This window comes from Dromiciops gliroides, chromosome 4 (genome assembly GCF_019393635.1).
Source record: "Dromiciops gliroides isolate mDroGli1 chromosome 4, mDroGli1.pri, whole genome shotgun sequence".
NCBI lineage: Eukaryota > Metazoa > Chordata > Mammalia > Microbiotheria > Microbiotheriidae > Dromiciops > Dromiciops gliroides.
In genome coordinates this window covers 486,301,330-486,328,490 of record NC_057864.1, presented here as the reverse complement: position 1 = coordinate 486,328,490, position 27,161 = coordinate 486,301,330, and the positions used below count along the sequence as shown (strand labels likewise).

The 27,161-nt window shown below is 46.6% G+C and overlaps 1 protein-coding gene across 1 annotated transcript in view; it reads left to right on the top strand.

The window, feature by feature from the left end:
* Positions 1-27,161, top strand: part of NGEF (neuronal guanine nucleotide exchange factor) — a 71,370-nt gene that overhangs the window by 4,103 nt on the left and 40,106 nt on the right. The window contains 1 exon segment of the mRNA XM_044005182.1: positions 17,030-17,322. Coding sequence (XP_043861117.1) covers positions 17,030-17,322 — 293 coding nt within the window.

The following is a 27,161-nucleotide window of genomic DNA, read 5'->3' as shown; positions in this document are numbered from 1 at the left end:
GCATGGGAAGCAGCAATGATTGTCAGTCTTCTACTCCTTGTCCAATTCGATGAGGAGGTGGGCGGGAGGCTGGAGCAGGTTTCTGAAGGAAGTGAGGAGGCATTGGAAGGTCCCAAACTCAGAGGGATCTTTACAAAAGCTGATTTTAGCTGAAACAGGACTAGGAGTCCAGGGCTTCTAGTCCTGGCTTTGCTATTGAAGCTGAGTGGCCTCAGTTTCCATATCTGTACAATGAGCGATTTGGACCAGAAAACTTCCAATGCAATAATAATAACTGGTATTTAGATAATGGGAAGCTAGGTGGCACCGTGGATAGAGCTAGGAAGACGCAGACTAGCTGTGCGACCCTGGGCAAGTCACTTTACCTTTTTTGCCTCAGTTTCTCATCTTTGAAAAGATCCTTGAAAAGGAAATGGCAAAATACTCCAGTATAGTTGCCTAGAAAACTTTGTGACCCAAATGGGGTCACAAAGAGTCAGCCACCACTGAATAAAACAACTGGACGGCAACACTAAGAACAAATGTATTTAACAATTGAAGATTTGCAAAACATCTTCTCTATGAACTCATTTGATCATCCCTGGAGGTAGCTACTATAATAATCCCCATCTTGTAGGTGAGCAAACTGAGGCAGAAAGGGATTAGGTGATTTGCCTAGGGTCACACACAGTAAGTGTCTAAGGTCGGATTTGAACTCACAACTCTTGTTTGGAGGATCAAATGACATAATTGTACAGTGCTTACCCAGTAGGCGCCATAGAAACGTTAGCGATGATGACGGTGAGGATGAAGATATGGATGCTTTTTATCTTCTTAGCTGTGTGACTTTGGGGAAGTAGCACTGCCTCTCTGGGCCTCCGTTTCTCCCTCTGCAAAATGAGAAGGCTTGGACAAGAGCCTTTGAAGTCCCTTCTGGACCTAGAGCGATGCATGACCTTAAGAGCTAGATAGCAGGTAGATGGAGCCCTGGCCTCAGAGTCTGGAGGATGTGGGTTCAAGTCCAGATCTGCCACTTACTGGCTGTGTGACCCTAAATGAGTCTTTTAACTCCAAGTGACCTGGACAGTTCTTTCAAACTATAAATTGCAAAGCATGTGCTCATCTTTATTGGCAGAGTTTCTTCATTGGAGGTTCATTTCTTACATAAAATAGCAGGTGTAGACCACACTGATCAATGTGAAGCCCCAGAGCCTCCTTCCTATAATATATATATATATATATATATATATATATATATATATATATATATATATATATATTTAAAGCCCATAACAGGACGATGCTTTGCCCATGTTGGTCTGTGTTTGGGTTGGGCGTGGGCAGGAGGGAGGAATAGCCAATGCATGGCTCTCCTGCTCCCCTGGCATCCTTGAGATGGAGCTAGACATCGAGGAAGGGCCTAGAAACCCAGCAGATTGGAGGGAATCCCCCCCTTCCCCTGCACTCCCACCCTGTGAACTCCCAGGATGGCGGAGATAGAGGTGCCTCAATGCATGCGCAGGCACAGCTGCAGCTCAGCTGGGACTCCCCAAATGAGATTTCAGAGGGGTTGGAGCCTCCATTGGAGTGATCCCCGGCTGCCCCCAGAGAGGGAGCTAATCCCTCAAGGTTGGGCAGCCTGGAACACTGCCTCGGCCTTGGGTGCAGCTGACCCCACTCTGCTTCAGGGGCCATCAAGGTCTCTGATGCTGACAGAGGCCAGAGGTGCCTGTGGATATGCTCTAGGTGTGGGCCCTCAGCATGGAAGGCAGCCTGACTGCTGCATTCCTCACTTTCTGACGCATGCACACATGCAGACACATACTCATACACACACACACACACACACACACACACACACACTCACACTCACACAGAGACACATTCTATAGACACCGTTTCCCAGGTCTTCTGGGAAATCTCCCCAGAGGCATCCACATCTGGGTTTGGAATCAGAGACTCTGGGTTCAAATCTCCCCTTGGCCCCCGACTATCTGTGTGACAGTGACAAGTCACTTCACTTGTCTGGGCCTCCGTGACTTCATCTGTACAATGGAGCAGTCTGTTTCTAGATCTCTGACCTGCCAGAAAGAGCGCTGAACTTGCAGGACCCGAATTCAAATTCCACCTCTAATGTTTAATACCTTTGTTGAGACCTCAGGGAAGTCAGTTAATCCTCTTCATGTAGGATGATTACATGGCTGCTGACCCCACATCCAGAGTCCTTTTCTCCTAAGCTTCCTCCCTTGTCTGGGCCCCCTGGGGGCCTGTGGGATCCCTTCCCCCTCTGCCTGGGGCCTCCTGTGATCCCCAGGAGCCTGAGGTCCCCTGGAGGCTAAGGGGCAAGGGTGAGGTTAGGAAGCAGGGCCCCCATCCCACAGAGTTCCCAGAGCCTTGCTACCCAAGGCTGGACCAGGTAATCTCCAAGCACCTTTCCGGAACCTTATCATCATCTGATCAATACTAACAGACCTCAGGGGGACACACGAGGGAAGGCTCTTTGGAGACTGTTTTGCTTCTGAAATGAACCGTATTGTTGGCCAGGAAACCAGAAATGTTGGTTTTTCTAAAGAAAACGATGAAGTCTTTGGAAATCAATGGATATTCTAGAAAGGCAATTCAGGGGGTGCCCTCTGAAATTAGAGGACCCCCTCCTGGTCCATGTGACTGGAGGCAAGTTGGCAGCACCTTCCTAGCCTCAGGCTCACCCTCTGTAAAATGAGAAGGTGGGATAGATGGCCCCTGAGGTCCAGATCAGGGAACCCCTGACCCCCCACAACCACCTTCGGCAAATGGCCGCCTCCCCCTTCATAGGCTGTAATCAACTGCAAGACACATTCTCCTCCTAGTAGCTGTTCGAATTTCAAGAACACCAGGGAGATAAATATAGACCATTCTTTTTAAGGGTGGGGCTTCAGAGGGATGGGGAGGGGGAGAGGGAGAGGGAGAGAGAGAGAGAGGGAGAGAGAGGGGGAGAGAGAGAGAGAGAGAGAGAGAGAGAGAGAGAGAGAGAGAGAGAGAGAGAGAGAGAGAGAGAGAGAGAGAGAGAGAAAGGGAGCGGGAGCGGGAGCGGGAGCGAAAGAAAAGGAGAGAGAGAGGGAGAGAGGTGGAGGAGAGGAGAGAAAGGAGAGAGGGGGAAGGGAGAAGAGGGAAGAAAGAAAGAGAGGAGAGAGGGAGGAGAGAACTTGCAGAAAGCTCCTAAATGGTTTTAGAGAAAATGTTTTATTAATGGTCCTTTTTTTTTTTGTCTTCAACACCCCCAATAACACCAGTGAGAACACTGGTTCCCCTCTCCACCTCACATCCCTAATAAAGTTCCCCCTTGTAACATACAGTTAACAGTTAACACACTGGCCAGGTCTGAGAACATAAGCTTCATTCCTTACTTCTCACCCCCTCTGCCAAGGCACCATTAACAGCTGGGTGGGGCAGTGAATAGCTCACTGGACCTCCATTTAGGAAGATCTGAGTTCAGATCCCACCTCAAACACTTATTGTGTGTGACCCTGGGCAAGTCATTTAACCTCAGATTTCTTATCTGTAAAAGGGGATAATAATAGCACCTCCCTCTGGGAGCTATTGTGAGGATCAAATATCTATAAAGCTATTAAAGTGCTATAGAAATAAGAACTATTATAATTATTATTGTTGCTAATGTGGTGACATTGACAGAACCACAAGGTCAATGGTGCAAATATTATTCCCATTTGACAGATGTGGCAACTGAGTTTCCAAGCCTAGTCACACAAGACCTGAACAAGACCTGAGCCTCCAGGCGAGGTCCCTGCTCCTCCTGCTTGTCCTCCTTGCAGATGAATTATTTTGTTTTCTCAGTAGTCTGGAGAGTGGGGGTGGGACTGTCTTTTCTAAGAGACGTGGGGATCAAGTCTTGTGAACTCTGTGTTCCAGGCTGTCCAAAGAGAATCTTGCTTTGCATGTTTTACGAGTTTCCTGTTTATAGGTAGCATTAAATGTCTCCATATTAAGTCTGGTGTTTGTATTCTGGTCCAGAGAAAGACTGCTGGCCGGGCATCTGCTCTCATAAAAACAAGGGACAGGGTTCGAGCTGTGCTGGGAGACTTGCAGGCCATGCGGCTGTGACACAGAAGCCCTGGGTTCAAATTCCACCTCTGCAGTCCCTTGGCCAAGTCCCTTCCCTGCTCTTGGAAGGAGGGTTTGGACCAGTGCCCCTTGGAGCTCTGGGTCTGGGATCTCTCTCTGGACCTGAGTGCCCTCACCTTTAAAAGGGTTGGGGTCTTCCTGGGGCCACAGATGTCTTGTCTGCAGACACTCTGCTCTCGAAGGTCCCTTAAAGCTCCAACATTTTATGGACACAAATGCCTAGAGAGTGGTAGAAATCAAACCCGGCTGCATCTTCGAGTGTTCCCACCCGAGGTTTGCTGCTTTTACATGAGCATTTAATGGGGAAGAATATTCTTTTCCCAGCAGGAGAGTTCCCGTTCTTTACCTGAATCTGAATTTTGAGACAACTCTAAGACAATTTCAGTGAATCCACAGGGTGTTTTTATTACTGTTATAGACGGACACAGCTGCTGGAATGATGAGTGACCCTGCGTTTATGAATCAGGCCTGTGCTGGGGTTAGGGAGCCCAGTGCAATGGTTCCTGCCCTCAAACGGCTTACAGTCTACTGGGGGAAACAGCACGTGTGCACATAAATAAACAGCAGTGTGCCCACATAGACAGCAGGTCGTTTCTGGAGGTGGGGAGGGCCTAGCCTTTGGGAAGGATCCAGGAGGGCTTCATGGGGGAGCTGAGTCCTTAAGGAAGGTCCGCGACCCAAGAGGCAAAGGGGAGGACCTGAATGAAGTATTTGGGGCATGGAGGGGGAGGTCGCCTTTTCAAGGGTGTGGAGGCTGGACATGGAATGTGGTACAGGCCGGTTTGGAGGGTTTGTGGAGGAAAGGCTGGCTGGAGGCAGATGTCCAGAGAGCCTTGAATGCTAAACAGGGGAGTGAGTATTGGATCCTAGAAGCTGGGAGCCACTCAGCATACTTGAGCAGTGGTGTGCCCACGGTCAGACAATTCCTTTGGCAGCCTGTCGAGGCCACTTAAGAAGGGGCAGAGACAAGAGGCTGGGAACCCTATTAGGAAGCTGCCTTGATAATCCAGGAGGGGCAAGAGCAAGGCCTGAACTAGAAGGGTGTCTGTGTGAAGAGAAGAAAGGGGAAGGACCTGACAGATATTGGAGGGAGAAACAAATGGCAACTGAGTGGCTCTGCGGAACGAGGGCTAGTGGGCTGTCATGGAGTAAAAAATGTCAGACGAGTCAGGGACCTGGGTTCAAATCCTGCCTTGGACATTTATGAGCAGGTGACCTTCAGCAAACCACTTAAAGCTGCAGGACCTCAGTTTCCTCATCTGTAAGAGGAGAAGAATAATGATAAGACCCACACCACTTCCCCTTTACAAGCCTCGGAGCTCTGGAGAACCACCCAGAGGCATTCTGCTTGTGAGGTGCCTTTGAGTTCCGCTATTTTATGGCCAGATATGACTGTAGAGAGAAACCTAAAGAAGGAGAATAAAATGTAACCCAGCTTGGATTGCTGAGTATTCACAGAAGAGTTTTACTCCAAGGCAATCTGCTTCTATATGCGAATTTAAGGGGGGAAATATGATTTTCCTAGTAGGAGAGTTACCGATTTCCACCTTAATCTGAATTTTAAGACAACTTCAGAAAGACCATCACTGGGGATTGGGGGCGGGGAATACCTATGCAGCAGCTAAATGGTCCAGTGGATAGAGTGCTGGGTCTGTAGTCGAGAAGACCCGAATGCAAATCCAGCCTCAGACACTGAGTAGCTGTGTGACCTTGGGCAAGTCACTTAATCTGTTTGCCTCAGTTTTCTCAACGGTCAAATGGGGATAATAATAGCACTTGCCTCCCAGGGTCATGAGGATTCCATGAGACGTTTGGAAAGCACTTCTCCTAGTGCCTGGTGTGCAGTAGGCATTACAGAAATGCTAGCTATCAGTATACTATATGATTATATTCATTATTGTAGTATTAGAATTGTGACAATTAGTATTATACATTTCGGGTTTCTTCTCCTGGCATATTTGTTTCACAGACATAACGCCCCCAGGACAATGGGGCTTGAACTGTATGGTTTAAATTTGGGGGAAACAATGCCTGATGTACAAAACCGGACACACCAAATGTCCCCTAGTGGCTTCGTCCAATCTTTCTCCCAACACCCACCTTCCCCAACATTTATGAGCCTGATTCAGTCAGCCCATTGCAGTTCAGGGGGCCCTAACGAGGGAACACTCGTGCTTTGGCTGCAGGGTCACAGAGTCGGGCCTACGAGGACCTCAGAGGTCTCCAGCCCCCCCCCATTTTAGAGAAGAGGAGACAGAAGCTGACACTTAAGCAGCTTGCTTCAGGTCACATGAGTAGTAAGTAGCAGAGGCAAGATTTGAACCCAGGTCCCCTAACTCCAAGTTCATTGTTTTTTCCTGCCCTACTTTACCATCTCCCAAGAAAGACCTTGGCAATAAATTAACCCGGGTCCCCTTTTGAACTTGAAAACCTATTTTTTGTTGTTGTTGTTCAGTCATTTCAATTGTGTCCAACTCTTTGTGACTCCATTTGGGGTTTTCTTGGCAGAGGAGACAGGTAGGTGGCACAGTGGATGGAATGCTGGCCCTGGAGTCAAGGGGACCTGAGTTCAGATCTCACCTCAGACACTTACTAGCTGTGTGACCCTAGGCAAGTCACTTAACCCCAATTGCTTTAAAAACATCCAGAGCCATCTCCAGTCATCCTGATGTATATCTTGCCACTGGACCCAGATGACTCTGGAGAAGAGAGTGAGGTTGGTGACCTTGTATAGCCCTCCCTCATTTAAATCCACTTCAGTGTAAGTCATGACATCACCCCAGTGTCATGGTCCCCTTCGAGAAGGAAGGAGAAACAACAACATTCTTGGCAGAGATACTAGAGTGGTTTGCCATTTTCTTCTCCAACTTATTGAACAGATAAAGAAACTGAGATAAACAGGATTAAGTGACTTGCTACTAAGTGTCGGAGGCTGGGTCCGAACTCAGATCCTCCGGACTCCAGGCCTGGCCTCTATGCGCTATGGGGGCCACCTAACTGCCTGAAACACAGTGATGGAACCTATAAATGCTGGGGAGAGGGAGGAAAGAGAGGGAAGGGAAAGGGACCAGAGAATAAAGCAGGCTTGTTTTAAGAAGATTCTTTTCATCCCAACTGCTCTCCTTCTTGAGGTCTCCCTGTCAGTCAGTCACGTGTTCATCTAGACCCCAGCTTCTCCAGCTTTTTGGATTAAGAACCTTGACACTCAAATGTCTTGTTGGATTTGATGCATTCTCGGTCCAAAGAAGCGATTCCCAGACTTTTTGGTCCCAGGACCCTGTACATTCATGCAATCACTGAGGACCCCTCCCCCAAAGAGCTTTTATGTGTGTTAGAGCTATCACAATATACTCAGTCAAGTTTTAGTATTGTTATGAGAATTGTTTTGGCCTCACAGACCCCCTGAAATGTCATGGGGAGCCCCAGAAGTCCCCAGACCACACTTTGGAAACCACTGCTTTAGCCAATACCTGTGTGGTTTTTTAATACCCATCTCTCTGGCCCTCAGTTTCCTCATTTGTAAAATGAGAGGGGTGGGATGGGGTGGGGGAGGGGGATACACAGCCACTAGGTCCCTTCTAGCTCTAAACCCACCCAGGATAAAGATCTCCTTTAAAAGAGATACTCACAAAATAGGCAGACAGATCCCCAATTGTGCAGGGCACATTATTCTGGAGATGAGTCATTTGAAAGCGAATGAACTCTGGGGTCAACTCATAAATTGGATTGTTTTCTAGGTTAGCAGACAGGACAAGGGGCTGATGGGAGAGTGACCAGGAGACCCGCCCTTGTTTCTCTCTCACTGGGACATGGACGGGGAGTGAGTGTCCTTGTCACCGGGCCAGCGCTGGCTGATTCAGGCAATTGATAGGACCTTTATGGGCCTCTGCTGTATGACAGTGATGGAAGGTCTCTGGTTCTTGGGCTAACAGGCAGTCAGTCCTGAGGATGCCAGACACAATTTCACCTCAGAGTGAGCCTGAAGAGCTTAATCCATCAGGACCTAGTAGAGAAAGGGCATGGGTTCAAATTCTGCCTCTGACCTATACTGGCCATTTGACCCTGGACAAGTCATTTCCTCAGGGGGCCCCATTGTCAAGATGCAATGGTGGATGGTGCCTTCCCCCCTTCCCAATACTGGAGATGTTTCCAAAGAGGCTTACAGTGAGTCTGCCCAAGGTAAGCCAGGTCCCAGTCTTTCTAATTAAGTTAACAAAAGGCAGTTATTTTACCAACCGGTGTAACAACTCTGGGCCATTGTGTGCTGCCTGTCTGAGGCTGGGGGGTGGGGGAGCGGGAGACAGGACCAAGAAGCCTCTAAGGTGCTTTCCAGCTCTAAATTGACACAAAGTTAAATGAATGAACTTGGATTGGGATTTCATTCACAAACATTGTTTTGTTGACATCAATCACAGATCTTGAGCCGGTGGAGACCTCTCTCCCTTTCAGGGATTCTTAACTCAGGGCCTCTGAATAGTCTTCGGGGGTATGAGAATTTGTCTTTTATTTTATTTCATTTTTTTAAAATACCTTAAATATTTTTTTCCAATTATGTGTTAAGGAAACTTTTAACATTTGGAGGGGGAGCAATGAGGGTTAAGTGACTTGCCCAGGGTCACAGAGCTAGTAAGTGTCAAGTATCTGAGGCCGCATTTGAACTCAGGTCTTCCTGATTCCAGGGCCAGTGTTTTATCCACTTCGCCACCTAGCTGCCCCAATTGTCATAAGTCTTGCAGCATTTGAGTAAAGCCGTGTAACCCTGTGTAAGTCACCCAACCTCTCCAGATGGGTTAGGAGAGTAAATTGCAGATTAGGTACCTGTCTACATTGACAGAGGGAAGTTCCTTCATGGCCCCATTGAAATCAAAGGCTCAGCTCCTGTCTCTTTCCCCAGATAGATGGCCAGCCCCTGGAGGGCAGGAACCATTTCCTTGACTGTCTTGGCATCTCTATCGAGCACTGTGCCAGGCACACAGTAGGCACTTAATGAGTGCTTATGACCTATTGAAAGATTGATGAGGGTGTTTTCAAGGAGGGCCTCAGGGAGGAGGAGGAATCTGAAACGGGCTTTGGAGAGAGGAAAGGGCCAAAGCATCCCCAGATGGGGACGCTGGAGGAGAAGAGGAAAGCCATTCTCGGCCTGCCTGGGGGCCAGCCAGAGCAAAGATATGGCGGCTCTGTTTTTAAACACACAGAATATTACAATGAAAGCATGAGCTTGAAGTCATCACTGTGCTTCTGGTCAGTCCTCTGACTGGGGGGCTGGGGAGTATCTTCACTTAGAGCCCCTCTAACTCCTCTCCCTCCCAGCGAAAACATCAACCTAACCAGGGCTAGCAGTTATATTGTATATAAGTTAATAATCAATTTTCCCAACTGGTATTTGGAGGCACAGAATATCCTTTAGTCAGCCAATTAACAAGCATTTATTAGTGCTTATTATGTGGTAGATGGGGCAGTGGATAGAGTGCTGGTGTCAGGAAGACTTATCTTCCTGAGTTCGAGTCTGGTCTCAGACACCTACCAGCTGTGTGACCCTGGGCAAGTCACTTCACCCTGTTTGCCTCAGTTTCCTCATCTGTAAAATGAACTGTAGAAGGAAATGGCAAAACCACTCTAGTATCTTTGTGGAGAAAATCCCAAATGGGATCACAAGGAGTCAGACACAACTGAAAAGTGACTGAAAATGTGGTAGGCACTGGGGTTACCACTCAGGACATAAAGAGAGAAATGTCATAGGCCCTGCTTCAATGGACCTTACCGTCTACCACATAGACAGATAAATAAACACCAAAGATCTACAAAGCTGGGGCATGGGGGAAATGGGGGAACCAGGAAAGGACTTGTGTAGGTGGCATTTGAAGTGAGATCTGAAGAGATGGAGCAATTCTTTGAGGTTTAGGTCATTCCAGAAGGGAGAACATTCTGGGCATTGGGGACAGCCTGGACAAAGGTGTGGAGGGAGGAGATGGAGTGTTGTGTGTGAGGAACCCAATTTGGCTGGACCAGAGTATGTGAAGACTAACCCTAAGCACACTATATAAGCCTCCTTTTCTTCCTCTGTGGTATGAAGGGACGGGTGAGCCTATCCTACAGTCCCTTCTAGCTGTAGGTCCTAGGCTCTGATTTCAGATTTCATCTGTATGTAATTATTATGCATTTGGAGAAGATAATTTGACCCTTGGCGTCACAGAATAAATGGACGCACTGTGCTTCCAACACCAAGGCAGAAAGCTGGTCTTTTCACAAAGTTCAGCGTTCCCCCCTGGTGCAGATCTTGTTTACTCTGTTCTTTCCTCAGTCCATCCCTCTTTTCCACTGATGGTGAAAAAATTGGCCAGACTGGCCCCTGCCTAAGTCATCGCACAAAATCTGAATTGTGACACTGGGATGAATAAGCCTCTATTCTGCCTGGGGTCGGTCGGTTTTCTCTGCACTTAAAAGCCAGCCGCACTTTCTCCCTCCTTGAATTTTACTAATCCCAATTTCTTAATCAAATGGTTGGGGGGGGAATGTTGGGGAGAGGGAGACTTGTTCCTAGCTCCTATTTTTCAACCGCTGGAACAGTTACAATAGCTTCATGAAGTAGATAATGCAAGTATTATTATGCCCATTTTAGACATCAGCAAACTGAGGCTCAGAGGGGGACAGCGGACTATTTCTCTTTTTGCCTCTTATTCCTGTCCACTAATCATCAGGTTCTATCCCTTTCACTATGTCCTGATGTGTAAAGTAATCTTACTGATTTCCTAAACTTCCTTCAATAAGGCATTTATTCATCGCCCTATTGTATGCAAATCACTGCTTACATCAGGTCCTAGAACACTGCAGAGAATTCCAGAGGTGCTAAGTCCAAATCACCTAAGAGTTTGACCATAAAAACCAAGGGGATGAAAAATGTCTATTGCTCAGATTATGACATATGGTTAGATAAACACCTCTGGAACAAACTACACCAATGGACAAGGGAGTCCCAGAATTAAACAAGAGGAAGAGATTGGGTTACACTGCCTCTAGGAAATTACAAAGCTCCTTTAATGGTTCCAAACTTTTTTCTGGAAACAAGGCCCCTCTTTTTCTGGTTACATAGGATGCAGCTGTCTCTGAGGAATGAAAAAATTAGGCTCTCAAAGAGGGCAAGGGAGAAGCAAAGGGTGGGCATGATTAATATGCCACCTGTACCCAAGAAGGGACTTTGAAGAACATGCATAAAGAAGTAAAGATAGAAGAAATGTGGAAATAAGCAATGGGTGTGTTGGTCTATGTTTAACAACCAGGTCTCTGGGTGAGGGAGGGAAACATGTACACACAACCCACTTTTATATATTTTTTCAATCTTAATAGTATTTTTCCAGTAACATGTAAAGATAGTTTTCAACATTCATTTCCTAAGATTTTGAGTTCCAAATTTTTCTCCCTCCCTCCTTCCCTCTCCCCTCCTCAAGGACAACCCACTTTTTTTTTTTTTTAGTGAGGCAATTGGGGTTAAGTGACTTGCCCAGGGTCACACAGCTAGTTAAATATTAAGTGTCTGAGGCCGGATTTGAACTCAGGTACTCCTGACTCCAGGGCCAGTGCTCTATCCACTGTGCCATCTAGCTGCCCCCAACAACCCACTTTTAAAAAAAGTAATAGACATTTTTATTTATAGTTTTGGGTTCCAATTTTTATCCCTCCTTCCCTCCTCCCCTCCCCCCTCCCTGAAATGGTTAGCAATCAGATATAGGTTATACATGTATGATTATGTAAAACATTACCATATCAGTTATTTTGTATATGAAAACTTGAATAAAAGAAAAATGAAAGTTCCATCGATATCATTTCTTTTTCTTTTTTGCAGGGCAATGAGGGTTAAGTGACTTGCCCAAGGTCACATAGCTAGTGTCAAGTGTCTGAGGCTGGATTTGAACTCAGGTCCTCCTGAATCCATAGCTGGTGCTATACCCACTGAGCCACCTAGCTGCCCCCTTTTTATACTCAAAAAAAATATATCAGTTCTTTCTTTGGAGGTGGATAGTATGCTTCATCAATAGTCCTTTGGGATTGTCTTGGATCACTGTATTATTGAGAATAGTTAAGTCACTCACAGTTCTTCATCCAACAATATTACTGTCTCCGTGCACAATACTCTCTTGGTTCTGCTAACTTCACTATACGTCAGTTCATCCAAGTCTTTCCAGGCCTTTCTGAAATCATCCTGCTTGTCATTTCTTATAACATATTAATATTCCATCACCATCATAGACCACAGCTTGTTTAGACATTCCCCAATTGATGGGCATTGCTTTGATTTCTAATTCTTAGCCACCACAAAAAGAGCTGCTAGAAATATTTTTGTACAAATAAGTCTTTTTGCCTTTTGGGTGGGGGATGTTTTTGGTATATAAACCTAGCAGTGATATCGCTGGATCAAAGGGTATGCACAGTTCTATAGCCCTTTGAACAACCCACTTTTAAGTTTAATCTGCATTGTCTCCATCATTTTTTTAAGTCTGGACAATTAACAAAATCATAAAGCAAGCCCCTACTTGTAGCCTTTGCTCATTTTCAAGGTGTAAATGCTTATACTGAAAGTATAAATATAATTTCACAACCGGGTCTCTGGAGCAGTCTAGTGGTCCAGTGTACTCCTGAATGAACAAGGACGTGGGCTGGGCTCCTTTGGGGAGTGAGTGAGCAAGTGGACATCATGAAGGGCCCATCAATAACAAGAAACTGAGAACCTTAAAACCTTGGACAGATCCCTTGTGCCTCACTTAATGGGAAGTCATGGACTCGGATAGTACAGGTTAGGCAGGCATGGAAGGGTTACAATCTGAATTACTGGAGGAAATAACCATACCAGTAGAGATTGTAGATCCTTTGGAGTCTCTGCTAGGAATTGGGAATACAAAAACAAAAATGAAAACAATACCTACTCTCAAGGAGATTCCATTCTATTGGTAGAAACAACATTTGTCTTCTTCAATAGTTTCAGTCATGTCTAAGTCTTTGAGACCCCATGTGAAGGGGCAGCTAGGTGGCATAGTGGATAAAGTACTGGCCCCGGATTCAGGAGGACCTGAGTTCAAATCTGACCTCAGACACTTGATACTTACTAACTGTGTGACCCTGGGCAAGTCACTTAACCTTCATTGCCCTGCCCCACCCCAAAACCCCAACAAAACAAAAAAAACCCACTTTCCATTATATTCCTATAAATGGCAAGAAAACTGTGGTAAGTTCAGAGACCCCATGCGGGGTTTTCTTGGCAGAAGTACTGGAGGGGTTTGCCATTTCCTTCTCCAGCTCATTTTACAGATGAAAAACTGAGGCCAATGGGGTTAAGTGACTTGCTCAGGGTCACACAGTTAGGAAGTATCTGAGGCTGGATTTGAACTTAGAAAGAAGTGTCTTTCAGACTCCAGGCCTGGCACTCTCTCCACTGTGCCACCTAGTTTCCCTAACATATGTCTACATATAATTCAGTACAGTACAATTTCGGGCTGGGGTGTGTGGGGGAAGCAGAAATCAGGTTGTGGGTGTGGATTTTAGAGAACCACGTGCAGGAGATGGCACAAGCTGGGGGTTCCAAGAGGCAAAGGTGAGGAGTGAGTGACTTCCTGGCAGGGGGCACAGCCCACATAGAGGCATGGAAACTGGAAATGTAGTGTCGCCTATGAGAAACAAGCAGGAGACCAGTTTGGCTAGACGGTAGAGTGGGTGAGGGAGAACACTGATCCTTCCAGCACTTTCACAAATCGCATTGGAACAGGGGTCTCCTCTTCCTCACCCACTCATTCAGCAAACACAGGAATGTCTGTCAGCCATTGGCAAGAGGGTGATTAGCCAATGGCTTGAATGTCTTGCATGAGGGCTGGGAGTAGGAAGGCAGCTCTTTCTGACAGTGAAAAGGACTCTCTCTGTAGGAACTGAAAAGACACGACCACTCACAAGCCTGTGACCTCGAGCAAATTAATTTCCCTCTCTGGGCATCAGTTTCCTTGTTTGTAAAATGGGGCAGGGCTGGACTAAATTTTCTTTCGCGTTCCTTCTCGCTCTAAATCCTGTGTGTGCCTTGAGGTTTCCAGGAATAATAATGCAGCAAAAATGTCAATCACGGGGATTTCCGGGTAACTAAAAATGGAAGCTAGCGAGTTGGCATCTCGGGAAAAGACTGGTTCTGCAGGCAGCACAGCCCATATGGGTGAATTTCCATCCTTTTTCGTGGCTTCTTGGGTAAGCCATTGGCGACCCATCCCACTGTGGCCAAACAATGGTTGTTGTCAGGCAGATCTGAGGTGCTCCAGATGTTCTGGGTTATCCAGGAAAGGGTGTGGAGGGTTTCTGTTTTATGAGTCCATGAGGGAAGGAGGAGGTGGGGGTGGGGGGATCTTCAAGTTCCAGGTCGATTCTTGTGGGCATCTGATTCCCCATGGGACTATCCCCCATTGCTTAGCTGGGCAGATCCCAGAGCCTCCCACCATGGTATCTGATGGGAGCCTGGCAGGGCTCATATGCCTCAAGGCTCATAATGAGCAGTTTCAAATATCCAGGCTGAAATTCAGAACACAAGGACAGTTTGTGCTGGAGTGATTGTATGTGTGTGTGTATGTGAGTGTGTGTGTGTGTTTGCACATGCATGCGCACACACTTGGTATTCACTTCAACCAATTTTTATCAAATACCTATCACATGCCAGGCACCAATGAGGCTGAGCCAGGAGCAAGAGAGGCTTCATGCTTCATATTCCTTTTAGTAATGACTGTGAGATGACAGATTTTTCAACTCCCCCATTTTACAGACGAGGAACCTAAGCTCCAGTGAAGGCAAATGACTTGTCCAACATCATATGGGTAGGAAGTAGCAAAGCCACCCTGACTGAGGCTGCACACATTGTCTCTGGAGAATCTTGCCGGTGGCCAAGATGGCTGGATGGCCTTGGGGGCTAGCCCCCTAACCAAGGATTGGGGACTTTGTTGTGTGTTTCCCAGACTCTTTGGTGGAAGTGCAGAGCCTTCTCAGGGTCATGTCTTCAAATATATTTTTAAAAAATACAGAACAGTGCAAAGGAGACCAATTATCTTGAAATACAATGATCTCTCTCTTCTCTTCTCTCTCCCTTCCCTTCCCTTCCCTTCCCTTCCCTTCCCTTCCTTCTCTCTCTCTCTCTCTCTCTCATGCTTTCAAAGCATGTGTTTGGTTGGGGTGGATGGAGAAGATTTGTTCAAGGTTTAAGAAACCCTTGTTAGTTTATCTTGCTCCAGTGCAGTATAAGCTCTAGGAAGGCAGAGAGGGTCCCATCTTTGTCCATCATTTATATCCTCAACACTGAGCCCCGGATTGACAATGCCCCTTAGTCAGTCAAATATTTATTAAGCACCTACTATGTGTCAGGCACCATCCTAAGTGTTGACAGTACAAATGGGGGCAGGGTTGGGTAAGGGAATGAGGGAAGACATCCCCTGCCCTCAAAGAGGGCCGGGTGCATAAGCAGTGTTTCAAACAGACTTGTTGAATGCTATTGAAGCCTAATTCAGACATTTGTGATTCTTCCACTGAGTCCACTGGGTGTGACTGGAATAAGGCCACCTGTATAGAATTAGATTTCCTCTCCAATCCATTGCCTTGGAAATTATTTCCACCACTGAGACTCCCCTCAGCCCAGTCTTCACTGGGACATGGACACGGCAGATGTGAATTCACCAAGGCTATGTCTTTAAGTGCAAAGCTGTCTCTAGAAGGTCCTCTAAAGCTAGAAATAGAAAAACTTCCAATAGACTGTAAGCTCCCTTAGGACAGGGTGCCTGTCTTTTACTTTTTTAATCTTTGTAAGCACAACACTGAGCCTTGCACAGAGTGGGTGCTTAACAAATGTTTGCTGAAACCCAGCCCTGCTCCTTACTGTCTAGGCAAGTCACTTAGCCTCCTGGACCTCAGTTTTCTCATATGGAAAATGGGGGCAAAAATACTGGTGCAGTCTCACAGGCTTGTTGTGGGGAAAGTGCTTTGCAAACCTTTAAGTGTCATATAAGTATGAGATGGAGGCTATGGGGATAGAGACAAAAATATACCAGTGCTGGCTCTGAAGGAGTTTATGTTGGAGAGATAGATGACAGAAAGGGAAAGGAATGAGCATTTATATAGCACCTACCATGTCCACTGTGCTAAGCATTTTTTACAAATAACTCATGTGATCCTTACAGCAATCCTGTGAAGTGAGTCCTATTATTATCCTCATTTTATAGTTGAGGAAACTGAGGCAAACAGAAGTTGTGACTTGCCTAGTCAGCTATCTGGTGGTTCAGTGGATAAAGCACTGGGCCTGGAGTCAGGAAGATCTGAGTTCAAATCCAGCTTCAGATAATTTCTAACTGTGTGACCCTGGGCAAGGACTTAACCTCTGGTTACCTGGCAAAATGAATTCAGTGTATCTGTCAGAGAAGGAAGTGGCAAACCATTCTGGTGTCTTTGCCAAGAAAACCCCAAATGGGGTCATGGAGAGTCAGACACGACTGAACCGACTCAACAACAGCAACAATCATTCACTTCACTTAGCCATACTTCACCTAGCTGGAGTAGGCAGGAAATGGAATGTCAAGTCCAGGAAATGACCAGGTTACAGAATTTGTGACAGAAAGTGATGGGAAATGAGGCCAGATGGAGAGGGGGTGTCAGACTGCAGAGGGCCTAAGATGCCAGACTAAGGACTTGGCGGGTTAGCCCATAGGCACTGGGCAGCCACCACGATGTTCGAGCACGGCTCCGTCAAGGACGATGGCTGAGCGGGTTTGTCAGGGGAGCACATAAAGAGTGGTCTTCCCATGGAGAGGATGCCAAAGCGCTGACTCAGTCACTTGAAAACATCCATCTCCAAGAAGCGCCAGACTTCCCTTTCTTCTCTTCTCTCTCCTTTCTTCCTTTTCATCCGTGACCATTTTCTTTCTAGGACTCTTGTATCAGGAATACCGTGACAAGTCCACGCTCCGTGAGATCGAGACCAGGAGGCTGCAGGATGCTGAGGTCCAAGTGGACCCGGACGAGTCCCCCACCAGCGAGGAGACCCCCCCTGAGGAGGAGGAGGAGGAGGAACCTGCCCGCTCCACCCAGAAGAAGGCTCTCCCCCAGATCTGTCTGCTCAACAACACCAACTCCAGGTTCAACCTATGGCAGGACCTGCCGGAGATCAGGAGCAGCGGAGTCCTTGACATCCTCCAGCCTGATGAGATCAGGCTCCAGGAGGTAAGGGGGGGCGCAGAAAACCCCAACAAGAGCACAGCATCCTCACAGTTGTGGCCTCGAGCCTTCCCTAAGTGGTGCAGAGGCAGAGGCTGATTGAGCAGAAAGAGACAACCTAGTGAAGTTCCAATGTTACAGGGGTGGGGGGAACAAAGAAACAGAAAGGGGAAGTGACTTGCCCAAGGTCGCCCAGGTAGGAAATGGCAGAGTCAGCATCTAAACCCAGGTTGGAAGGGGAGCTTAGAGGTCATGTAGCTCAACCTCCTTGTTTTATTATCATTATCATTATTATTATTATTATTATTATTATTATTATTATTATTATTATTATTATTATTTGGAGGCAATTTGGATTAAGTGACTTGCCCAGGGTCACACAACTAGTATCTGAGGTCAAATTTGAACTCAGGTCCTCCTGACTTCAGGGCCAGTGCTCTTATTCACTGTGCTACCTCGCTGCCCCTCTCCTTGTTTTATAGGTGAGGGAAACTAAAGCCTAGAGAGGGCAAAGGGAAGTAAGCAGCATTTCAACCCAGATCCTTAGCCTTCAGGTCCGGTGTTCTTTCCACTGCACCACCTTCTTCTGCCAAAGCTTTCGGTTGTTGGCCTTTACCTATTTGCTAAAAGATCAATTTTGATTCTGAAATTCACAACCCTCTACTTTCAACGTCTGATGCTGGCATTCAAGGCCCCCCACGATATGTCTCCAACATTTATCTCACACTCCTCCCCTTCACTTGTTCTACATTATAGGCAGACTGCATGGCTCCTCCCCACCCCACCCCGTGTTGGGCTCTTGTTCCTCCTAACCCTCCCCCCTCCCCCCCAGGAGGCTGGGCCTACATCTGGGGCTGTTAAAGTCTCTTCTTTCAGGTCAATTTAGCAAACTCATATAAAATACCTACTATGTGCCTGGCCCTGTGCTAGTTGCTGGGGATATAAAGACAAATTTCATGCCCTCAGGGAGATTACATTCTCTGGGGAAAGATAGTCTGTACATAAATCAATCAACAAGCACCTCCCTCCTCCCTGAATCTAAGCATCCAGGTAATTCGCACCTGGTGCTTTCTCTAAACCCTCATCAGCCTGCCAGCTTCCTTGCCTGGGCCGTTAGGTGCCTCCCTAGGTTGTGCCTCCCTTTCCTTCATCAGGGGAGGCCTGGACCCACAGAATGTAAGCCCCTAAGGGGAGGTCTGTTTCCCTTTTGTCCCATGCCCCTCGTGCCTAGCACAGTGCCGGGCGTGTGGAGAACACCAGGAAGAAACTGGGCTGCCTGGCATATGGCCTGTTGTGACCTACTTCTGAAACGTCTCTAAAAAGCCGTTTATAAATATATCATCTCAACATCTCTGTATAATTAGAAACTGTCCTTATGACATCGCTGTGCTTAGCTTAAACACAGCTTCCATGAGGTTTGGCTGTGTGGGTTTCTTTTCACCAGGAAGCATTTTTGCTCCTTTGGGGACCTGGGAGTGGCTGTGAGCAGGGGCCTCTTCTAGGGCCCTAGAATTTCAGCCAATCCTTGGTGTCCAGTCTGCAGGAGAACCAGGCTCTAGAACAATGGGGAGGACGGCCAAGCAAATGGCCAAAGTGCCAGGATTGGAGAGGTCACCACTGGAGAGCAAGCGAGTCCTCGGGCTCATCTGGTCCAGCCTCTTCTTCGGTGACTGCCTCCCCTCCACCACCATCCCTCTCCATGGCTCTCTGGCCTCTTCTTGCACCCTTTCCAATGGTGGAAGCTCTGCCTGCCTCATGCTCCCATGGATCTGGGATCTCATTGATATGGGCAGTCCCTTCAGTGGGAGAGACCACAACCCATCTATGCCTGGCATCTTGTGCCACTATCTTCTGTGTTGTCTCATGAATTCCCAAAAGGCTTGGGGGCCTTCCACGGACACCAGTGGAACCCGTGGGCCATGCAGGAGTCATGCCTCCCACCTGCTGTTGAACCCATAGAAGGCTCTTAAGAAACACCTATCCACCTCTTATTTGTTGGCAGAGCCTATATAGATGGCAGAGCCTGCTCCTGTCCAACCTGCGTCTCTGGTGCCCTCAGGGGTGATCCTCATTTTTCATTCTCATCCACCATTTCTATATCATCTACACTCTGGTCTTCTTTCTCCACCAGCACAACTTTGGGCAATGCCCTGGGTCCCCTGGCTCTGATCAGTGAGCCATCTCCTTATCTTGCCCTTCCTGACCATCACCATTACATGCTGCTATGCTATGTGGTCATCACGCATCCCCCTTTCTAGCTCCCCTTTAGGGACTGTCTTCCCCCATTAGACTGTCCTCAAGGACAAGAACTGTTTGCTTGCTTAGACTTGTATCCCCAGTGTTTAGCACCAGGTATGGTACACAGTAGGTACTAAATAAATGCTTAGCCTAACTCCTTGGAGCCTTCTGTATTCCATGGCTCACAGCCATGCAACACCTCCAGTAGAATCTTGGTATTTTAAAGGTCAGTGGCTAAAGGAACTATGTCCCCCTCACTCTTTGTTAATCCTGGGTCCAGTTCCTGCACTCTGCAGAGAGGGTCTCATATCTCTATGCACACACATCTATACACACGTGCCCATGAGATCTTGGGGCCAGCCTGTCTGTGTGATGGACGAGGGCTAGCGATCTTCCATCCAACTGCGAGTCATAATCTGTCACTGGAGAAACGGGCAATTGAGAAAGGAGCTGGGATGGTGACATAGAGGAAAGGAGGGAAAGGGAACAGGGCTGGGGGTGGGCAGCCTGTGTGTTCTGACGTCATCCTTCTGTGTCAGGAGAAAGTGGGGAAAGTGCATGGGAGGGATGGAAGCCCCTCCCCCACCTCCCGTCACAAAATTATGGAATTAGACTCCTGGGATCTTATATCAGACAGCCCCCACCCCTTAAGGCCCAGAGAGAGACCAAGGAATTTGCCTGAGGTCACACAGGTGGCAGAGTTGAGATTCAAACAAGAGTCGCATGACTTCAAGATCAAGGCTCCCAGTTCAGTATTCCTTCTTTGAATGTGGGAGGGGGGATGAGGAAAAGTCACCCGAGTTGGGCAAACAAGAAGGGGCGGCAATCTGCCTCAGTGAAGGGAACATGCACATGATGAAATCATGGGAGTATTACCTATGCACCCCTTAGTTCCCTTCTCTAGCATTATTCCTGCCCCCCCCCCTTTGCTGTAACTTCTAATCCTTGGCCCTTGTTTTGCACCTGGAGAGGCATAAAATAAGCCTCATTTTCTTTTCCCCTTGCTCACAGATCCTGTTGAGTTTGTAATGAGCTAAACCCTGCTAATTCTTTTCCACAAGAGCTGCTGCCTAAGCAAACCTCCCCCGGCCTCAGTTCCTTTTTTCTGAGCATGAATGCACAGCTTTACATCTTGCCTTGCTGGAGCTGGCCCAGTCTGACCTTTGGGGATCTTGTTTCTATGACTGGGCACGTTAGCGGTCTCTTCCAGCTTCCTGTCATCTGCGGATTCGGCTCCAGCCAAATCAGAGACAGAAATGTCGAGCCTGAACAGGTCAGGGTGGGAGGCTACCGAAGACTGCCTTCTCCCCTCACCATTAATCAGTTAGGCCGTTCAAGTCCAGTTGGCCAATCGGTACAGTTCAATGTACTTGTAACTCTTGAGCTCACATCTCTTCGTCTTGTCCAGTAAGATGTTATTGGAGATTTGGTCAAATACCTAACTGAACTTCATGGCTTCTAGGTCCTCAAACGTTTTGATCTCAGGGCCCCTTTATACCCATGAGCATTACTGGAGACTCCCCAAAGAGCATTTGCTTTTGTGGCTTGTGTCTATCAGAATTTACCATTTAGAAATGAAAAGAGCCAAGTTCCATTGTGAAAATAGTTTAGACCTACCTCATGGATCCCCTGAAAGAGTCTCCAGAATCCATGGGCTCTCCCAACCACACATTGAGAACCGTTGGTCTATAGTTTTCCTCTAACCTATGGTTCTAGTAACCTGGTCCAAGAAGGAAATGAGTTTGGTGTAGCATGGCTTCAGTCAATAAGAATTTATTAAGTTCCCACTATGCACCAGGCACTGTACCGTTAGGGATACAAAAACAGAATCCAACAGTCCCTGTGCTAAAATCATTTACATCCTAATCAGTTCTAGAACTTGGACCCAAATGGATGTCAAGTTCACTAGTCTATAATTTATGGATCTTAGACAGGAGCCTAGATCTGGAGCCAGAAGGCATCTTGGGGGTCATCTTATCCAGTTGGCTCATTTTACAGAGGAGGAAACTGAGGCATGAAGAGATTAAAGTGCCATGCCCAAGATCACACAGGAGAGAAGTGACAAGTGAGGAGTTGAACCCAAGTTCTCTGACTCCCTCCTCTTTCCACTGTATCCCTCTGCTTTTCCTCTTCCCTCTTGAAGTCAGCATTTTCCCATCCCCTCTCTTCTGTCATCTCCTCAGTTCTCGAGGACTCCCCAGAGATGGACAACGACTTATCTCAACGACTGGTGTGAAATTCACCTCACTCAGGGAAGCCGAACTCCTGTAGAGGACCCATTGAGTTCTTATTATCTATCGCCTTAATTATCCTCAGCTTAGCCTCCCTCTTAAGCACGGTGGCAGAGAAAATGGGAGAGAGAAAAGAATCTACCTTCTCTTTTCTAGTCTTGCCTGAACACTCTTCCGTGGGCTTCTCCCATAAGGCTGGTGCCTTTCTTTTCATACAGAAACACTCCACCTCTGCCCCTATCCTCTTGCTTGCTTTTGAACCAAGACTCAGTGGCTGGCTTCCAGTTACATGTCCCATCCTACTCAAATTCAGGGATTCCTATGAAATGAAACCAACCTCGTTATGTTAAAATCTCGAATTCGCTTTATTTCATATGGTTTAAATGACTTTTTAAAATAGTTTCCAATCCTTTTTCCAACTAGTTATTTCTTCCTATCTCGGTCATACTTGGGATCTTTTGTGGTATTGGGGTTTGTAATCCTGTCTGGACATTCTCCGCCTCCCCCCCAACCCTCCATTTTCAGTATGAAGCTATTTTGATCAGATTGGCAAAGCTTCTTCCAAATATGTCTTTGTTCTTGTAAGATCCACTTCATCCCTGGGGCAAGAGCCCATTTTTTTGATATCTCGAGTTGTGGTCCAGAAAGCCAGGTCCTATTCTGGGCAGCGAGGTGATGCCATGGTGCACAGAGAGCCCTGCCTGGAGACTCATCTTCCTGAGTTCAAATCCTGAATTCAAATCCACTTACTAGCTATATGACCCTGGGCAAGTCACTTCATTCTGTTTGCCTCAGTTTCCTCATCTGTAAAATGATCTGGAGAAGAAAATGGCAAACCACCCCAGTATCTTTGTCAGGAAAACCCCAAGTTTGTGCAAAAAGAGTCAGACACAACTGCAGATGACTGAATGAGAACAATATTCTTCAACACCATCTTTGTAGCCAGTTGCTCACTTCTCCTAGCCTATTTCTCTTCCAAGGTTCTAACCTTCAAGGGAAGGGAGGGATGAAAGGCCACCTGTGCCCCCACATCCTTCATTTGTCCACCCAGAACTCCAGAACCCCAGGAGAACCTGTCTATCTTTCTAGTGCCATTGGTTCCCAAGGTAATCACAACACGCGGGCAGAGGTTATTGGGTCTTCCCGGTCTTGGCCAACTTTCTCTCCTGGTTTGAATGCACATTTCCCAGTTGGCCATGGCTGATCTGCCTCTGGCTCCCATCATACCATGCTGCATTTACCACCACCACACATGTCTTCTTTCCAGGGCCAGTTGTGCCTTTGCAGAATCTTTTGTTTCCATCTGATTTGGGAGCTCATCATCCTTTCTAATAAGCTGGACCACAAGCCTTCTCTCCTCCTGAAGGTGGAAGACTAACTTGCATTTAATACACACCTAGCTGGTGTTTGCCTCAGGCAGGAAGATAAATAGCAGAATCATGGCCCATCACCAAGACAGAAAATCAACCAGGCAACAAACATTTATTAAATGCCTATTATATGCCAGGCACTGTGCTAAAGCCCTAGGGATGAAAAAAAGGCAAAAAACAGGTGGAAGATGATAATTCTCATTGCCCCTGAGGGAATCCAGCTCTGCTTTAGCAGAGAGTTATTACCTATAGGGGCTTTATAAGCATTCATTTGGTTTGAAATGAATTAAATTACCTTTTAGGTTCCTGGGATGCTCCTATCCCACACTTACTAATCAACCTGGATTTTTCCAGAGCTGGGGTTCTAAGCCTTGACTGTGGACCCCTTGGGCAAGGAGTTTGGGGAAACCTAGAGAGCCCTTCTTAGAAACAGGCTTTTAAGTACACAAAATAAAAAAACCATAGGATTACAAAGGAAATCAATAATATTGATTTGCCATTAGCAATATTGACTACTTATCTGTGCAGGGCCAGATCTGAGGGCCAGAGTGTGTGGGTGAAAACTCCCACCACTTAGCGCTGTCCCTATTGGTGTCAAGGGCATACAACTTGGCTTCCTGACCCTGTATTACCCAAAGGGAATGGCACATTGCCTCTGATGAAAGCATGTTGCCATGCACTGAGATCAAGGCAGCAAATTCTATGTGCATGTCTCCATCCCAGGTGCTGGGGAGATACAAAGATAGAGAAGATAGTCCCTGCTCCCATAGAGCTTGTGGTCTAGTAGAGGAGATGAGGCATGTTCACCAATAACCATGACACAAGGTAAGATGTGTTAGGGGTCTGCAAGGTCCAAAGTTATAAGTTAGAGGAAGAAGATATTTCTTGTGTCTGGGGAATCTGGAAACCCTTGATAAGGGAGCTGGAATTGGAGCAGAATTTCAGGGCATCACTATCCTTCCATTCATGCTCCATATTGTCCTCTACTCTTCACTCTCTCTCATCATCCACCTCCATTTTGCTGCAAAGTCTTATCATTTCAACCCTGACAGCATGTGTAGTATCCATCCCCTTCTCTCAATTTACATGGCCTCCACTCTAGTTCAGTATCTTACCATATCCTCATGGACTATGGCAGTAGCCTAGTAGTTGACCTTCCTGCCTCAAATCTCTCCCCACTCCAGTCCTTCCTTTGTACTCCTGCCAAAGTGAGTTCCTAAATTACATGTCTGACCATATCTCCCCTCTACTCAATAAACTCCAGTAGCTCCCTTATTTGTAATAGATCCCTCCAAGACCAAATGTAGCCTCCTCTATTTGGCATTTTTCAAAACCCTTACAACCTCTCCCCAACCTCCCAACTTACCCTTCCAGCTTTTCTACACATTATTATCTCTCTCTTTTTTTAAAGGAAATCAGGGTTAAGTGATGTGCCCAGGGTCACACAGCTAGTGTCTAAGGTCAGATTTAAACTCAGATCCTCCTGACTTCAAGGTTGGTGCCTTATCTACTGCAGTGCCACCTAACTGCCCCCACCCCCAATTATCTTTTAAGCAGTCTACAATACAGCAAAGCTGATCTTACTATTCTTCCCCCATAACACATGTTGTATCTCCTTGTCTTTGTACCACCTGTATTCTACACCTTACACCCTTACTTCTGCCTCTTGGAATCCACTGGCTCCCTTCTAAATTCAATTCAAGCACCATCTTACACATGAGGCTTTTCCTGATCAGCTGGCACCCCCAGATGCTACTGCTTTTCCTCTGATGTGACCCAGTCTCCATGCTGTATCTGTGTATTTATGTACGTCCTATCTCCTCCAGAAGGAAGTAAAGTTCTGAAGGGAGAGTAGGACCTATTTATTCCCAGCACCTAAAACAAAGTAGGTACTTAATAAATGCTTGTTGATGCATTGATTGAATACTGTGTTGGGCCCCGTGGAGAATATTGTAAGTTAAATATGAAGAGGATTATGTGCATGTCTTTGGCCAGTGGGTGTAGAGAGGAAGAAAATATGACTCTGCTTCTGACACGATGATGAGAAATCACCGTCCCAAGAGGCGATGCCAATGGATAGTTTTTAATTATCCCGACATCTGTTAAGCATTAAACATATAATTTTAATAATGACTCATCACCAATGGTCTTGAATGATCAGGTTGGCTTCTTAGTGACTTAATAAAAACAGCAGAAGAAGCTAAAGATATTATTCAGTCTTGTTCTTCATTAACTAAACTATGCCTGTGAAAAGGGGAGAGATAACTCAGGGTAGCTCAGAGAATCACTGAGAGCTGGCGACAAGGGTTTCATTCTAAAAGCAGCTGAAGATTATGTGTTGGTAATAATGCCCATGAAAAGAAGAGATTGGTGGGTCAGTCAATCAATCAGTAAGCACTTATTAAGTACCTACCATTCACCATCTCCATGATTTTGCTCATGCTCTCCTCAAGTCTTCGGTTCCCATGCTTCCCTCATAGAATCCCTCTTTTCCTTCAAGACATAGTTGAAAAATGACCTTCAACATGAAGCCTTTCCTGATCTCCCTGAGTGCTAGTGCCCTCCTCCTGCCAATGATGTAATTTCTGTATATACTTACAGATGGGAGGGAGCGTTTGGTTCTTCATCTTTGAATCCCTCATGCCTAGCACAGTATCTGGCTCATAGAAGGTAAAAATGAAATATTTGTTGATTTTGGTTTACTTATTATTACTATGTGCTAGGCAACACTTGGGACATCAAGGACACAGAAATAAAAGAGAAACTCAGTTTACATTCAATTAAATTGGGCTATTTGATCACAATGAGCCCTCCAAGGAATTAGAGGTAGTTGGGTGTCACAGCAGATAATCAAATGATGGGAAGATGCCTTCAAATCTTGTCTCAGAGATTTCCCAACCATGTGACCCTTGCCTCTCTATGCCTGTTTCCTCCTCTTTAAATTGAAGGGGTTGGACTCTGTTGAAATCTACGATCCTAAGAAGCTTCCCTTTTCTCCTTTAATCCCCTGGATCCAAGAAGTTCTTTCTTGGAACCGTCCCCTTCCCTCTATTCTTCATCTTCCTTTGTCCACTTCCCTTTCACTCTCTCAGAAGAAATTCTGAAGGAATTTTTCAGAATTGTTTTACTTGGACAGAGTTAACCTAGGATTGGAGCCAGATTTCAGAAACACCCTAACCTTGAAGCATACGCTTTATAATGGAATTATAAATAGCCCTGGTTGTACTTACGCACACAAGCTGCCACCTCTCCAAGTCTTAAGACTCTGGGGATTGAAGGATTCTTTTTAGAGAGGGTGTTCTCATCTTCCAAAAGGAAGGCTTGACTTGCAGATTGCCTCTGGAGAGCTCACTCAGTAAGCATTTATTGACTGCTTACTGTGTGCAGGCCACTGTGCTAGGTGCCAAGGGGGGATACAGAGATAGCTAAGACTGGCTCACAGAATCCCAGAGCTGAAGAGACCCAGCAGTCACTTCTTCTCCCCCACACCTGAAGAGGAGCCCCATATGTAATGTACTTGACAAAGGGATGCAGCCCCTGCTTGAGAAACCTCTCTGGCAATAGTCAGTCACTGGCTCCATCTCTGAAGCCTTTGTGACTTGGGAGGAGGTGTCCAAGTTTGATCCCCACTGGGCACAGCCCTCAGGGACCAGGGTCCTCTCCTTGCCACCAGGAGGCTTCAGAGGTAGACCTTAACAGAGGCAATAGAAGGCAGGTCCTACAGATGCTAAGTGAGAACCACAAAGAGCCTCTTGAATGGCTAGGGGAGTGAACACTAATTCATAAAATGTGGGTCAGCCTAAATGAGTATGTTTCCAGGATAAGAATTTAGCTCATGCATAAATAATTGGAAATGGGCTGAAACAGACCCACTGAATAGAGAGGCACATACTGGAAAATAAAGGCAGGGCTGGCATCAGTTAATCAGTGCTGTGGCAAAAGCAGTCATGGAGAGCTGTTTTTGAGGCAATGAACTTTTGTGGAGAGGGAGTCTGGAAGGAGGGAA